The 17,678-nt window shown below is 40.8% G+C and overlaps 1 protein-coding gene across 1 annotated transcript in view; it reads right to left on the reverse strand.

The window, feature by feature from the left end:
• The window catches only part of LOC135535729 (unconventional myosin-XV-like), a 56,590-nt gene that overhangs the window by 24,829 nt on the left and 14,083 nt on the right, over positions 1-17,678 (reverse strand). Inside the window, exons 3-6 of the mRNA XM_064962160.1 lie at positions 11,951-12,033; positions 11,795-11,858; positions 6,588-6,697; positions 1,090-1,164 (exon numbers count right to left, since the gene is read on the reverse strand). Of these exons, the coding sequence (XP_064818232.1) occupies positions 1,090-1,164; positions 6,588-6,697; positions 11,795-11,858; positions 11,951-12,033 (332 nt within the window). The remainder of the gene's footprint in view (positions 1-1,089; positions 1,165-6,587; positions 6,698-11,794; positions 11,859-11,950; positions 12,034-17,678) is intronic.

Consider the following 17,678-nt stretch of genomic DNA (forward strand, 5'->3'; position numbering starts at 1 on the left):
CGTCAGAACACAGCTAGAGTGTCCCAGACAGGGGGTCCGTCAGAACACAGCTAGAGTGTCCCAGACAGGGGGTCAGTCAGAACACAGCTAGAGTGTCCCAGACAGGGGGTCCGTCAGAACACAGCTAGAGTGTCCCAGACAGGGGGTCCGTCAGAACACAGCTAGAGTGTCCCAGACAGGGGGGTCCGTCAGAACACAGCTAGAGTCCCAGACAGGGGGGGTCCGTCAGAACACAGCTAGAGTGCCCCAGACAGGGGGGGTCAGTCAGAACACAGCTAGAGTGGCCCAGACAGGGGGGGTCCGTCAGAACACAGCTAGAGTGTCCCAGACAGGGGGGTCCGTCAGAACACAGCTAGAGTGTCCCAGACAGGGGGTCCGTCAGAACACAGCTAGAGTGTCCCAGACAGGGGGGGTCCGTCAGAACACAGCTAGAGTGTCCCAGACAGGGGGGTCCGTCAGAACACAGCTAGAGTGTCCCAGACAGGGGGGGTCCGTCAGAACACAGCTAGAGTGTCCCAGACAGGGGGGGGGTTCCTTCAGAACAAAGATAGAGTGTCCCCGACAGGGGGGTCCTTCAGAACACAGCTAGAGTGTCCCAGACAGGGGGGTCCTTCAGAACACAGCTAGAGTGTCCCAAACAGGGGGTCCGTCAGAACACAGCTAGAGATTCCCAGACAGGGGGTCCTTCAGAACACAGCGAGAGAGTCCCAAACAGGGGGTCCTTCAGAACACAGCGAGAGAGTCCCAGACAGGGGGTCCTTCAGAACACAGCTAGAGTGTCCCAAACAGGGGGTCCGTCAGAACACAGCTAGAGATTCCCAGACAGGGGGTCCTTCAGAACACAGCGAGAGAGTCCCAGACAGGGGGGGGGGGTCCTTCAGAACACAGCGAGAGAGTCCCAGACGGGGGGGGGGGGGGTCCTTCAGAACACAGCTAGAGTGTCCACGACAGAAGGGGGGGGGGGGTCCTTCAGAACACAGCTAGAGTGTCCCAGACAGCAGGTGTCTTCCCATCTGGGTCCCCAGGACCAAGTTTAGGAAACGCTGGGCTAGAGCGTATCAGGAGGGAGCAGCCGTGTTGTGTAGTCACCTGATTATAATAACCTGGTTCTGTTTGGCATCCATCATTTTGGTGTAGGAGACGTTTGCTATGGCAAACAGGTGTCTGAGGAGGACCACAGAATGGACACAAAGATAAAACATTAGCATGAATAACACATAATTTAGCACACAATACACCCATAATACACGCTATACACCAATAACACACAATACACCGATAATACACACAGTACACCAATAACACACACAATACACCAATAATACACACAATACACCAATAATACACACAGTACACCAATAACACACAATACACCAATAATACACACAATACACCAATAATACACACTATACACCAATAATACACACAGTACACCAATAACACACACAATACACCAATAATAAACCAATAAAACACACAATACACCAATAAAACACACAATACACCAAAAACACACACAGTACACCAATAAAACACACAATATACCAATAACACACACAAAACACCAATAACACACACAAAACACAAAAAATAAACACAATACACAAATAACACACCAATAATACACCAATAACACACACAATACACCAATAATAAACCAATAATACACACAGTACACCAATAACACACACAATACACCAATAACACACACAATACACCAATAATAAACCAATAATACACCAATAACACACACTATACAACAATAACACCAATAACACACAATACACCAATAATACACACAATACACCAATAACACACACAATACACCAATAACACACACAATACACCAATAATAAACCAATAATACACCAATAACACACACTATACAACAATAACACCAATAACACACAATACACCAATAACACACACAATACACCAATAATATAAAACTATTACACACAATACACCAATAATACACACAATACACCAATAATACACACAATACACCAATAACACACACAATACACAAAAAACAAACACAATACACAAATAATACACCAATAACACACAATACACCAAAAACACAACAATAACACACAATACACCAATAACACCAATAACACACACAATACACCAATAATACACACAATACACAAATAACACACACAATACACCAATAATACACCAATAATACACAATATACCAATAACACACACAATACACCAATAACACACACAATACACAAAAAACAAACACAATACACAAATAACACACAATACACCAAAAACACAACAATAACACACAATACACCAATAACACACACAAAACACCAATAACACACCAATAATACACAATATACCAATAACACACACAATACACCAATAACACACACACAACACACAAAAAACAAACACAATACACAAATAATACACCAATAACACACAATACACCAAAAACACAACAATAACACACAATACACCAATAACACCAATAACACACACAATACACCAATAATACACACAATACACCAATAATACACCAATAATACACAATATACCAATAACACACACAATACACCAATAACACACACAATACACAAAAAACAAACACAATACACAAATAATACACCAATAACACACACTACACCAAAAACACAACAATAACACACAATACACCAATAACACACACAAAACACCAATAACACACCAATAATACACCAATAACACACACAATACACCAATAACACACACAATAAACCAATAACACACACAATACACAAAAAACAAACACAATACACAAATAATACACAAATAAGACACAATACACTAAAAACACAACAATAACACACAATACACCAATAACACACACAATACACCAATAACACACCAATTATACACCAATAACACACCAATAACACACCAATAACACACACAATACACCAATAATACTCCAATACACACAATACACAAATAACACACACAATACACCAATAATACTCCAATACACACAATACACAAATAACACACACAATACACCAATAATACACACAATACACCAATAGCACAATACACCAATAACACCAATAACACACACAATACACCAATAATAAACCAATATCACACACAATACACCAATAACAAACACAATACACAAACACACAATACACCAATAATACACCAATAACAGACAATACACCAATAGCACACACAATAGACCAATAACACACCAATAATACACCAATAACAAACACAACACACCAATAACACACACAATACACCAATAACACACACAATACACCAATAATACACACAGTACTACAATAACACCAATAACACAACAATAATACACCAATAATACACAATACACCAATAACACACACCATACACCAATAACACACACAATACACCAATAACACACCAATAATACACCAATAATACACAATACACCAATAACACACACAATACACCAATAACACACCAATAACACACACAATACACCAATAACACACACAATACACCAATAATACACACAGTACTACAATAACACCAATAACACAACAATAATACACCAATAATACACAATACACCAATAACACACACAATACACCAATAACACACACAATACACCAATAACACACACAATACACCAATAATACACCGATAACACACAATACACCAAAAACACAACAATAACAAACAATACACCAATAACACACACAATACACCAATAACACACCAATTATACACCAATAACACACCAATAATACACCAATAACACACACAATACACCAATAACAAACACAATACACAAACACACAATACACCAATAATACACCAATAACAGACAATACGCCAATAACACACACAATAGACCAATAACACACCAATAATACACATATAACACACACAACACACCAATAACACACACAATACACCAATAACACACACAATGCACCAATAACACACACAATACACCAATAATACACACAGTACTACAATAACACCAATAACACAACAATAATACACCAATAATACACAATACACCAATAACACACACAATACACCAATAACACACACAATACACCAATAACACACCAATAATAGACCAATAATACACAATACACCAATAACACACACAATACACCAATAACACACCAATAACACACACAATACACCAATAACACACACAATACACCAATAATACACACAGTACTACAATAACACCAATAACACAACAATAATACACCAATAATACACAATACACCAATAACACACCAATAACACACACAATACACCAATAACACACACAATACACCAATAACACACCAATAATACACCAATAATACACAATACACCAGTAACACACACAATACACCAATAACAAACACAATACACAAGCGCACAATACACCAATAATACACCAATAACAGACAATACACCAATAACACACACAATACACCAATAACACACCAATTATACACCAATAACACACACAATACACCAATAGTACACCAATAGTACACCAATAACACACACAATAACTCACACAATACACCAATACTTCACCAATACACCAACAATGCACCAATAATACACCAATACACCACTAACACACCAATAATACACCAATAACACACACAATACACAATACACCAATAATACACCAATAACACACACAATACACCAATAATACATTAATAATACACCAATAACACACACATAACACACCAATAATACACCAATAACACACAAAAATCCCCAATAACACACACACAATACACCAATAACACACAAAATCCCCAATAACACACACAATACACCAATACTACACCAATAATACACCAATAACACACACATAACACACCATTACACCAATAATACACCAATAATACTTCAATAATACACACAATACACCAATAATACTTCAATAATACACACAATACACCAATAACACACCACTAATACACACAATACACCAATAACACACCAATACACCAATAATACACCAATAACACACAATACACCAATAACACACAATACACCAATAACACACACAATACACCAATAACACACCACTAATACACACTATACACCAAAAACACACCAATACACCAATAACACACAATACACCAATAACACACAATACACCAATAATACACCAATAACACACACAATACACCAATAACACACACAATACACCAATAACACACCAATAATACACCAATAATACACAATACACCAGTAACACACACAATACACCAATAACAAACACAATACACAAGCGCACAATACACCAATAATACACCAATAACAGACAATACACCAATAACACACACAATACACCAATAACACACCAATTATACACCAATAACACACACAATACACCAATAGTACACCAATAGTACACCAATAACTCACACAATACACCAATACACCAACAATGCACCAATAATACACCAATACACCACTAACACACCAATAATACACCAATAACACACACAATACACAATACACCAATAATACACCAATAACACACATAACACACCAATAATACACCAATAACACACAAAAATCCCCAATAACACACACACAATACACCAATAACACACAAAAATCCCCAATAACACACACAATACACCAATACTACACCAATAATACACCAATAACACACACATAACACACCATTACACCAATAATACACCAATAATACTTCAATAATACACACAATACACCAATAATACTTCAATAATACACACAATACACCAATAACACACCACTAATACACACAATACACCAATAACACACCAATACACCAATAATACACCAATAACACACAATACACCAATAACACACAATACACCAATAACACACCACTAATACACACTATACACCAAAAACACACCAATACACCAATAATACACCAATAACACACAATACACCAATAACACACAATACACCAATAATACACAATACACCAATAACACACACAATACACCAATAACACACAATACACCAATAACACACAATACACCAATAACACACACAATACACCAATAACACACACAATACACCAATAACACACACAATACACCAATAACACACACAATACACAAATAATACACACAATACACCAATAACACACACAATACACCAATAACACACACAATACACCAATAACACACACAATACACCAATAACACACACAATACACCAATAATACACACAATACACCAATAACACACCACTAATACACACAATACACCAATAATACACACAATACACCAATAACACACAATACACCAATAATACACCAATAACACACAATACACCAAAAATACACAATACACCAATAATACACAATACACAAATAATACACACAATACACCAATAACACACCACTAATACACACAATACACCAACAACACACAATACACCAACAACACACAATACACCAACAACACACACACGCCACATTGCATTAACACATACACACATAGACACAAAACACACACACACACACACACACATAATACACTTCTAACAAACAGACACGCATCACAACAACACAGGAACAGGAAGTGTTCTTACGGAGGGTTCTCTCCCAGAGCGGTTCCCTTGTGCTTCAGCACCATGTCAGTTCCGTACATGTTGAACATCCTATAGGGGTTCACCGAGACCAGGATACTACCTATATATGTCTAGAGACAGAGAGATACATGTTGACCAGGATACTGCCTATATATGACTAGAGACAGAGAGATACATGTTGAACATCCTATAGGGGTTCACCGAGACCAGGATACTACCTATATATGTCTAGAGACAGAGAGATACATGTTGAACATCCTATAGGGGTTCACCGAGACCAGGATACTACCTATATATGTCTAGAGACAGAGAGATACATGTTGACCAGGATACTGCCTATATATGTCTAGAGACAGAGAGATACATGTTGAACATCCTATAGGGGTTCACTGAGACCAAGATACTACTTATATATGACTAGAGACAGAGAGATACATGTTGACCAGGATACTACCTATATATGTCTAGAGACAGAGAGATACATGTTGAACATCCTATAGGGGTTCACTGAGACCAGGATACTACCTATATATGACTAGAGACAGAGAGATACATGTTGACCAGGATACTGCCTATATATGTCTAGAGACAGAGAGATACATGTTGAACATCCTATAGGGGTTCACCGAGACCAGGATACTACCTATATATGACTAGAGACAGAGAGATACATGTTGAACATCCTATAGGGGTTCACCGAGACCAGGATACTACCTGTATATGTCTAGAGACAAAGAGATACATGTTGAACATCCTATAGGGGTTCACTGAGACCAGGATACTACCTATATATGTCTAGAGACAGAGAGATACATGTTGACCAGGATACTACCTATATATGTCTAGAGACAGAGAGATACATGTTGAACATCCTATAGGGGTTCACCGAGACCAGGATACTACCTATATATGACTAGAGACAGAGAGATACATGTTGAACATCCTATAGGGGTTCACCGAGACCAGGATACTACCTATATATGTCTAGAGACAGAGAGATACATGTTGAACATCCTATAGGGGTTCACTGAGACCATGATACTACCTACATATGTCTAGAGACAGAGAGATACATGTTGACCAGGATACTGCCTATATATGACTAGAGACAGAGCGATACATGTTGAACATCTTATAGGGGTTCACTGAGACCAGGATACTACCTATTTATGTCTAGAGACAGAGAGATACATGTTGACCAGGATACTGCCTATATATGTCTAGAGACAGAGAGATACATGTTGAACATCCTATAGGGGTTCACCGAGACCAGGATACTACCTATATATGACTAGAGACAGAGAGATACATGTTGAACATCCTATAGGGGTTCACCGAGACCAGGATACTACCTGTATATGTCTAGAGACAAAGAGATACATGTTGAACATCCTATAGGGGTTCACTGAGACCAGGATACTACCTATATATGTCTAGAGACAGAGAGATACATGTTGACCAGGATACTACCTATATATGTCTAGAGACAGAGAGATACATGTTGAACATCCTATAGGGGTTCACCGAGACCAGGATACTACCTATATATGTCTAGAGACAGAGAGATACATGTTGACCAGGATACTACCTATATATGTCTAGAGACAGAGAGATACATGTTGAACATCCTATAGGGGTTCACTGAGACCAGGATACTACCTATATATGTCTAGAGACAGAGAGATACATGTTGAACATCCTATAGGGGTTCACCGAGACCAGGATACTACCTGTATATGTCTAGAGACAGAGAGATACATGTTGACCAGGATACTGCCTATATATGACTAGAGACAGAGCGATACATGTTGAACATCTTATAGGGGTTCACTGAGACCAGGATACTACCTATATATGTCTAGAGACAGAGAGATACATGTTGACCAGGATACTGCCTATATATGTCTAGAGACAGAGAGATACATGTTGAACATCCTATAGGGGTTCACCGAGACCAGGACACTACCTATATATGACCAGAGACAGAGAGATACATGTTGAACATCCTATAGGGGTTCACCGAGACCAGGATACTACCTATATATGACTAGAGACAGAGAGATACATGTTGAACATCCTATAGGGGTTCACCGAGACCAGGATACTACCTATTTATGTCTAGAGACAGAGAGATACATGTTGACCAGGATACTGCCTATATATGTCTAGAGACAGAGAGATACATGTTGAACATCCTATAGGGGTTCACTGAGACCAGGATACTACCTATATATGTCTAGAGACAGAGAGATACATGTTGAACATCCTATAGGGGTTCACCGAGACCAGGATACTACCTATATATGTCTAGAGACAGAGAGATACATGTTGAACATCCTATAGGGGTTCACTGAGACCATGATACTACCTACATATGTCTAGAGACAGAGAGATACATGTTGAACATCCTATAGGGGTTCACTGAGACCAGGATACTGCCTATATATGTCTAGAGACAGAGAGATACATGTTGAACATTTTATAGGGGTTCACTGAGGCTAGAGAGAAGGCCAGCATCCCAGAGTCGCCTCTTCACTATTGACGTTGAGACTAGTGTTTTGCGTGTACTATTTAATGAAGTTGCCAGCTGAGGACTTGTGAGGCGTCTGTTTCTCAAACTAGACACTCTAATGTACTTGGCCTCTTGCTCAGTTGTGCACCGGGGCCTCCCACTCCTCTTTCTATTCTGGTCAGGGCCAGTTTGCGCTGTTCTGTGAAGGGAGTAGTACACAGCGTTGTACGAGATCTTCAGTTTCTTGGCAATTTCTCGCATGGAACAGCCTTCATTTCTCAGAACAAGAATAGACTGACGAGTTTCAGAAGAAAGGTCTTTGTTTCTGGCCATTTTGAGCCTGTAATCGAATCCACAAATGCTGATGCTCCAGATACTCAATTAGTCTAAAGAAGGACAGTTTTATTGCTTCTTTAATCAGGACAACAGTTTTCAGCTGTGCATAATCGCAAAAGGGTTTTCTAATGATCAACTAGCCTTTATAAAATGATAAACGTGGATTAGCTAACACAGCGTGCCATTGGAACACAGGAGTGATGGTTGCTGATAATGGGCCTCTGTACTCCTATGTAGATATTCCAGATAGAATCTGGAGTTTCCAGCTACAACAGTCATTTACAACATTAACAATGTCTACACTGTATTTCTGATCAATTCTTTCTAAAACGAGGACATTTCTAAGTGACCAGTGGTGTATGTCTGAGACAGGGGAAAGACGGCACACACACAGTGGTGTAAAGTACTTAAGTAAAAACATCCCTACTGCCTCGGATCAAGAGAACATCCCTACTGCCTCGGATCAAGAGAACATCCCTACTGCCTCGGATCAAGAGAACATCCCTACTGCCTCGGATCAAGAGAACATCCCTACTGCCTCGGATCAAGAGAACATCCCAACTGCCTCGGATCAAGAAAACATCCCTACTGCCTCGAATCAAGAGAACATCCCTACTGCCTCGGATCAAGAGAACATCCCTACTGCCTCGGATCAAGAGATCATCCCTACTGCCTCGGATCAAGAGATCATCCCTACTGCCTCGGATCAAGAGAACATCCCTACTGCCTCGGATCAAGAGAACATCCCTACTGCCTCGGATCAAGAGAACATCCCTACTGCCTCGGATCAAGAGATCATCCCTACTGCCTCGGATCAAGAGAACATCCCTACTGCCTCTGATCAAGAGAACATCCCTACTGCCTCGGATCAAGAGAACATCCCTACTGCCTCTGATCAAGAGAACATCCCTGGTCATCCCTACTGCCTCTGATCAAGAGATCATCCCTATTGCCTCTGATCAAGAGAACATTCCTACTGCCTCTGATCAAGAGAACATCCCTGGTCATTCCTACTGCCTCTGATCAAGAGAACATCCCTACTGCCTCTGATCAAGAGAACATCCCTACTGCCTCGGATCAAGAGAACATCCCTGGTCATCCCTACTGCCTCGGATCAAGAGAACATCCCTGGTCAACCCTACTGCCTCTGATCAAGAGAACATCCCTGGTCATTCCTACTGCCTCTGATCAAGAGAACATCCCTACTGCCTCTGATCAAGAGAACATCCCTGGTCATCCCTACTGCCTCGGATCAAGAGAACATCCCTACTGCCTCTGATCAAGAGAACATCCCTGGTCATCCCTACTGCCTCTGATCAAGAGATCATCCCTACTGCCTCTGATAAAGAGATCATCCCTACTGCCTCTGATAAAGAGAACATCCCTACTGCCTCTGATCAAGAGAACATCCCTGGTCATCCCTACTGCCTCTGATCAAGAGAACATCCCTGGTCATCCCTACTGCCTCTGATCTGGAGGACTCACTAAACAGAGAACATCTCTGGTCATCCCTACTGCCTCTGATCAAGAGAACATCCCTACTGTCTCTGATCAAGAGAACATCCCTGGTCATCCCTACTGCCTCTGATCAAGAGAACATCCCTGGTCATCCCTACTGCCTCTGATCTGGAGGACTCACTAAACAGAGAACATCTCTGGTCATCCCTACTGCCTCTGATCAAGAGAACATCCCTACTGCCTCTGATCAAGAGAACATCCCTGGTCATCCCTACTGCCTCTGATCTGGCAGACTCACTAAACACACATGCTTGGTTTGTAAATGATGTCTGAGTTTTGGAGTGTGCCCCTGGCTATCCGTAAATAAATACAAAACAATATGCTGCCGTCTGGTTTGCTTCATAAAAGGAATTTCAAATTATTTATACTTTCACTTTTGATACTTTAGTATATTTAAAACCAAATACTTTTAGATTTTTACTAAAGTAGTATTTTACTGGGTGACTTTCACTTTAATTTGAGTCATTTTATATTAAGGTATCTATACTTTTACTCAAGTATGAGAATTGGGTAGTTTTTCCACCCCTGTACACACACACACACACACACCACTAATAACACACACACACACACACACACACACACACCACTCATAACACACACACACACACACACACACACACACACACCACTCATAACACACACACACACACACCACTCATAACACACACACACACACACACACACACACACACACACACACACACACACACACCGCTCATAACACACACACCAGGATCCTAGCTATACGTCTGTACAGGGGATAGAGGGACATGTGTGAATGTTATTAATTTATCAGGTAATAAGTGTACAGTGTCCAGTGTGTTGTTAGTAAACTCACATAGATGATCTCTCTCTCAAACCTCTTCTTCAGGTTGAGCAGCACAGATCCCTCAGACAGCTCCCTGGAACAACAGACACAGAAGCACACAGACCAGCTGAAATAGCAGCTTCCACATCCTTTAAATAAGGCTGTTGTGTTGTGTTGTGTTCTCACTCCAGCTGCGTCATGTCCTCTACTCCGTCTTCCTCTGGCTGCTCCCGGTACACCATGCTGGGCAGGCTGCGGATGGAGTACATCTACACACAGACACACCGTTGAGTTCATCTACCGACATTCACAAGACATCGCATCCAGTACCACTTATCATTCCGGTATAACCTTATCATGCCAGTATTACCTTATCATACCAGTATTACCTTATCGTACCAGTATTACCACTATTACCTTATCGTACCAGTATTACCAGTATTACCTTATCATACCAGTATTACCTTATCGTACCAGTATTACCAGTATTACCTTATCATACCAGTATTACCTTATCATACCAGTATTACCTTATCGTACCAGTATTACCAGTATTACCTTATCGTACCAGTATTACCAGTATTACTTTATCGTACCAGTATTACCTTATTGTACCAGTATTACCTTATCGTACCAGTATTACCTTATCGTGCCAGTATTACCAGTATTACCTTATCGTACCAGTATTACCTTATTGTACCAGTATTACCTTATTGTGCCAGTATTACCAGTATTACCTTATCGTACCAGTATTACCTTATCGTAACAGTATTACCTTATTGTGCCAGTATTACCAGTATTACCTTATCGTACCAGTATTACCAGTATTACCTTATCGTACCAGTATTACCTTATCGTACCAGTATTACCTTATCGTACCAGTATTACCTTATCGTACCAGTATTACCTTTTCGTACCAGTATTACCTTATCGTACCAGTATTACCAGTATTACCTTATCATACCAGTATTACCTTATCATACCAGTATTACCTTTTCGTACCAGTATTACCTTATCATACCAGTATTACCTTATCGTACCAGTATTACCAGTATTACCTTATCATTCCAGTATTACCTTATCGTACCAGTATTACCAGTATTACCTTATCGTACCAGTATTACCAGTATTACCTTATCGTACCAGTATTACCTTATCGTACCAGTATTACCTTATCGTACCAGTATTACCGGTATTACCTTATCATACCAGTATTACCTTATCGTACCAGTATTACCAGTATTACCAGTATTACCTTATCGTACCAGTATTACCAGTATTACCTTATCATTCCGGTATAACCTTATCGTACCAGTATTACCTTTTCGTACCAGTATTACCAGTATTACCTTATCATACCAGTATTACCTTATCGTACCAGTATTACCAGTATTACCTTATCATACCAGTATTACCTTATCGTACCAGTATTACCAGTATTACCTTATCATACCAGTATTACCAGTATTACCTTATCATTCCGGTATAACCTTATCGTACCAGTATTACCAGTATTACCTTATCGTACCAGTATTACCAGTATTACCTTATCGTACCAGTATTACCTTATCATATTAGTATTACCAGTATTACCTTATCGTACCAGTATTACCAGTATTACCTTATCATTCCGGTATAACCTTATCGTACCAGTATTACCTTATCGTACCAGTATTACCAGTATTACCTTATCGTACCAGTATTACCTTATCGTACCAGTATTACCAGTATTACCTTATCGTACCAGTATTACCAGTATTACCTTATCATATCAGCATTACCAGTATTACTTTATAGTAAAAGTATTATCTTATCGTACCAGTATTACCTTTTCGTACCAGTATTACCTTATCGTACCAGTATTACCAGTATTACCTTATCGTACCAGTATTACCAGTATTACCTTTTCGTACCAGTATTACCAGTATTACCTTATCGTACCAGTATTACCTTTTCGTACCAGTATTACCAGTATTACCCTATCGTACCAGTATTACCAGTATTACCTTATCGTACCAGTATTACTTTATCGTACCAGTATTACCTTATCGTACCAGTATTACCTTATCGTACCAGTATTACCTTTTCGTACCAGTATTACCAGTATTACCTTATCGTACCAGTATTACCTTTTCGTACCAGTATTACCAGTATTACCCTATCGTACCAGTATTACCAGTATTACCTTATCGTACCAGTATTACTTTATCGTACCAGTATTATCTTATCATACCAGTATTATCTTATCATACCAGTATTACCTTATCGTACCAGTATTACCTTATCGTACCAGTATTACTTTATCGTACCAGTATTACCTTATCGTACCAGTATTACCTTATCGTGCCAGTATTACCTTATCGTACCAGTATTACCTTATCGTACCAGTATTACCTTATCGTGCCAGTATTGCCTTATCATACCAGTATTACCAGTATTACCTTATCGTACCAGTATTACCTTATCGTACCAGTATTACCTTATCGTACCAGTATTACTTTATCGTACCAGTATTACCTTATCATACCAGTATTACCTTATCGTACCAGTATTACCTTATCGTACCAGTATTACCCTATCGTACCAGTATTACCAGTATTACCTTATCATACCAGTATTACCTTATCATACCAGTATTACCTTATCGTACCAGTATTACTTTATCGTACCAGTATTACCCTATCGTACCAGTATTACCAGTATTACCAGTATTACCTTATTGTACCAGTATTACCAGTATTACCAGTATTACCTTATCGTACCAGTATTACTTTATCGTACCAGTATTACCTTATCGTACCAGTATTACCTTATCGTGCCAGTATTACCAGTATTACATTATCGTACCAGTATTACCTTAGCATACCAGTATTGCCTTATCGTCCCCAGGTTACCGGTGGTACCTTATCATACCAGTAGTACCTTATCATACCAGTACTACCAATGGTACCTTATCGTACCAGTAGTACCTTATCATACCAGTACTACCAATGGTATGCGCTTGTAAATGATAGAGTGTGTTTTGTTTCATAATTTCAGGTCACAACTTGCAGATTTGTTTACTGAAAGCTCAAACCACTGCTTTTAACCAGTGCAAGGTGACCGGAAACATGACCGAATACAAACAGTGTAGCTATTCCCTCCGCAAGGCAATCAAACAAGCTAAGCATCAGTATAGAGACAAAGTAGAGTTACAATTCAACGGCTCAGACACAAGAGGTATGTGGCAGGGTCTACAGTCAATCACGGATTACAAAAAGAAAACCAGCCCTGTCACGGACCAGGTTGTCTTGCTCCCAGGCAGACTAAATAACTTTTTTGCCCGCTTTGAGGACAATACAGTGCCACTGACACGGCCTGCAAACAAAACCTGCGGACTCTCCTTCACTGCAGCCGACGTGAGGAAAACATTTAAACGTGTTAACCCTCGCAAGGCTGCAGGCCCAGACGGCATCCACAGCCGCGTCCTCAGAGCATGCGCAGACCAGCTGGCTGGTGTGTTTACGGACATATTCAATCAATCCTTATCCCAGTCTGCTGTTCCCACATGCTTCAAGAGGGCCACCATTGTCCCTGTTCCCAAGAAAGCTAAGGTAACTGAGCTAAATGACTACCGCCCCGTAGCACTCACTTCCGTCATCATGAAGTGTTTTGAGAGACTAGTCAAGGACCATATCACCTCCACCCTACCTGACACCCTAGACCCACTCCAATTTGCTTACCGTCCAAATAGGTCCACAGACAATGCAATCTCAACCACACTGCACACTGCCCTAACCCATCTGGAAAAGAGGAATACCTATGTGAGAATGCTGTTCATCGACTACAGCTCAGCATTTAACACCATAGTACCCTCCAAAATCGTCATCAAGCTTGAGACCCTGGGTCTCGACCCCGCCCTGTGCAACTGGGTACTGGACTTCCTGACAGGCCGCCCCCAGGTGGTGTGGGTAGGTAACAACATCTCCACCCCGCTGATCCTCAACACTGGGGCCCCACAAGGGTACGTTCTGAGCCCTCTCCTGTACTCCCTGTTCACCCATGACTGCGTGGCCATGCACGCCTCCAACTCAATCATCAAGTTTGTGGACGACACAACAGTGCTAGGCTTGATTACCAACAACGACGAAACTGCCTACAGGGAGGAGGTGAGGGCCCTTGGAGTGTGGTGTCATGAAAATAACCTCACACTCAACGTCAACAAAACTAAGGAGATGATTGTGGACTTCAGGAAACAGCAGAGGGAGCACCCCCCTATCCACATGGACGGGACAGTAGTGGAGAGGGTAGTAAGTTTTAAGTTCCTCGGCGTACACATCACGGACAAACTGAGTTGGTCCATCCACACAGACAGCGTCGTGAAGAAGGCCCAGCAGCGCCTCTTCAACCTCAAGAGGCTGAAGAAATTCAGCCTGTCACCAAAAGCACTCACAAACTTCTACAGATGCACAATCGAGAGCATCCTGTCGGGCTGCATCACCGCCTGGTACGGCAACTGCTCCGCCCAGAACCGGAAGGCTCTCCAGAGGGTAGTGAGGTCTGCACAACGCATCATCGGGGGCAAACTACCTGCCCTCCAGGACACCTACACCACCCGATGTTACAGGAAGGCCATAAAGATCATCAAGGACATCAACCACCCGAGCCACTGCCTGTTCACCCCGCTATCATCCAGAAGGCGAGGTCAGTACAGGTGCATCAAAGCTGGGACCGAGAGACTGAGAAACAGCTTCTATCTCAAGGCCATCAGACTGTTAAACAGCCACCACTAACATTGAGTGGCTGCTGCCAACACACCGACTCAACTCCAGCCACTTTAATAATGAGAATTGATGGAAATTGATGTAAAATACATCACTAGCCACTTTAAACAATGCTACTTAATATAATGTTTACATACCCTACATTACTCATCTCATATGTACATACTGTACTCGATACGATCTACTGCATCTTGCCTATGCCGCTCTGTACCATCACTCATTCATATATCTTTATGTACATATTCTTTATCCCTTTACACTTGTGTGTATAAGGTAGTAGTTTTGGAATTGTTAGTTAGATTACTTGTTGGTTATTACTGCATTGTCGGAACTAGAAGCACAAGCATTTCGCTACACTCACATTAACATCTGCTAACCATGTGTATGTGACAAATACATTTTATTTGATTTGATGTATTGCTGTGCATTTTGTTGCCAACCTATTTTGCTACCTGACAACTTTACGGTTTTTACTTTTTAATTACCGTTTATATTTGTAGTTTTTCCCTCACTCAACTTTTTTCATTCAACTTTTTCACTCCGGACGCTTTATCTGGACGTGGTTCGTCAGGACCTCCACCAGCCGAAGCTCAGTAGTAACATTAACATGATGCCTTCTAATTGCAGTCGCTGTACTCATAATATACAGGAGAACGATCACCTTACGGCGAGGATAGCTGTGCTACAAGCCCAGCTTCAGACGCAATAGTTAGGCAAGGGTCATTTAAGTGTAGGAAAGGATGAAACAGCGTCTGGGCCACCAGTAAGTACAGATAGTAGTATAAATCCCCTCGCACGGTCCCCGCAGCCAGACAATTTTCTCATGGCTTCGATGTCGCTCATTCAGCCGACAGAAACTTTCAACCGGTTTTCCCCATTAAGCAGCGAGTCGGAGTCAGAGGCCGAGCCTTCTCTTGTCTCTACTTCTCCCGTAACGGGGTCTGAGATGCCAAAGCCTCCCACCGGGTCGGTAGTCGCTCTGACAAATTGAAAACCCTAGACACTGGTGACTCCATTACACACAGTATTAGACTTAAAACGAATCATCCAACGATCATACACTGTTTACCAGGGGGCAGGGCTACCGACGTTAAGGCCATTCTGAAGATGGTGCTGGCTTAAGCCAAAACTGGCGAGTGTAACTGTGTCAC

Source organism: Oncorhynchus masou, unplaced genomic scaffold (assembly GCF_036934945.1).
Source record: "Oncorhynchus masou masou isolate Uvic2021 unplaced genomic scaffold, UVic_Omas_1.1 unplaced_scaffold_506, whole genome shotgun sequence".
In the NCBI taxonomy this organism is placed as follows: domain Eukaryota; kingdom Metazoa; phylum Chordata; class Actinopteri; order Salmoniformes; family Salmonidae; genus Oncorhynchus; species Oncorhynchus masou.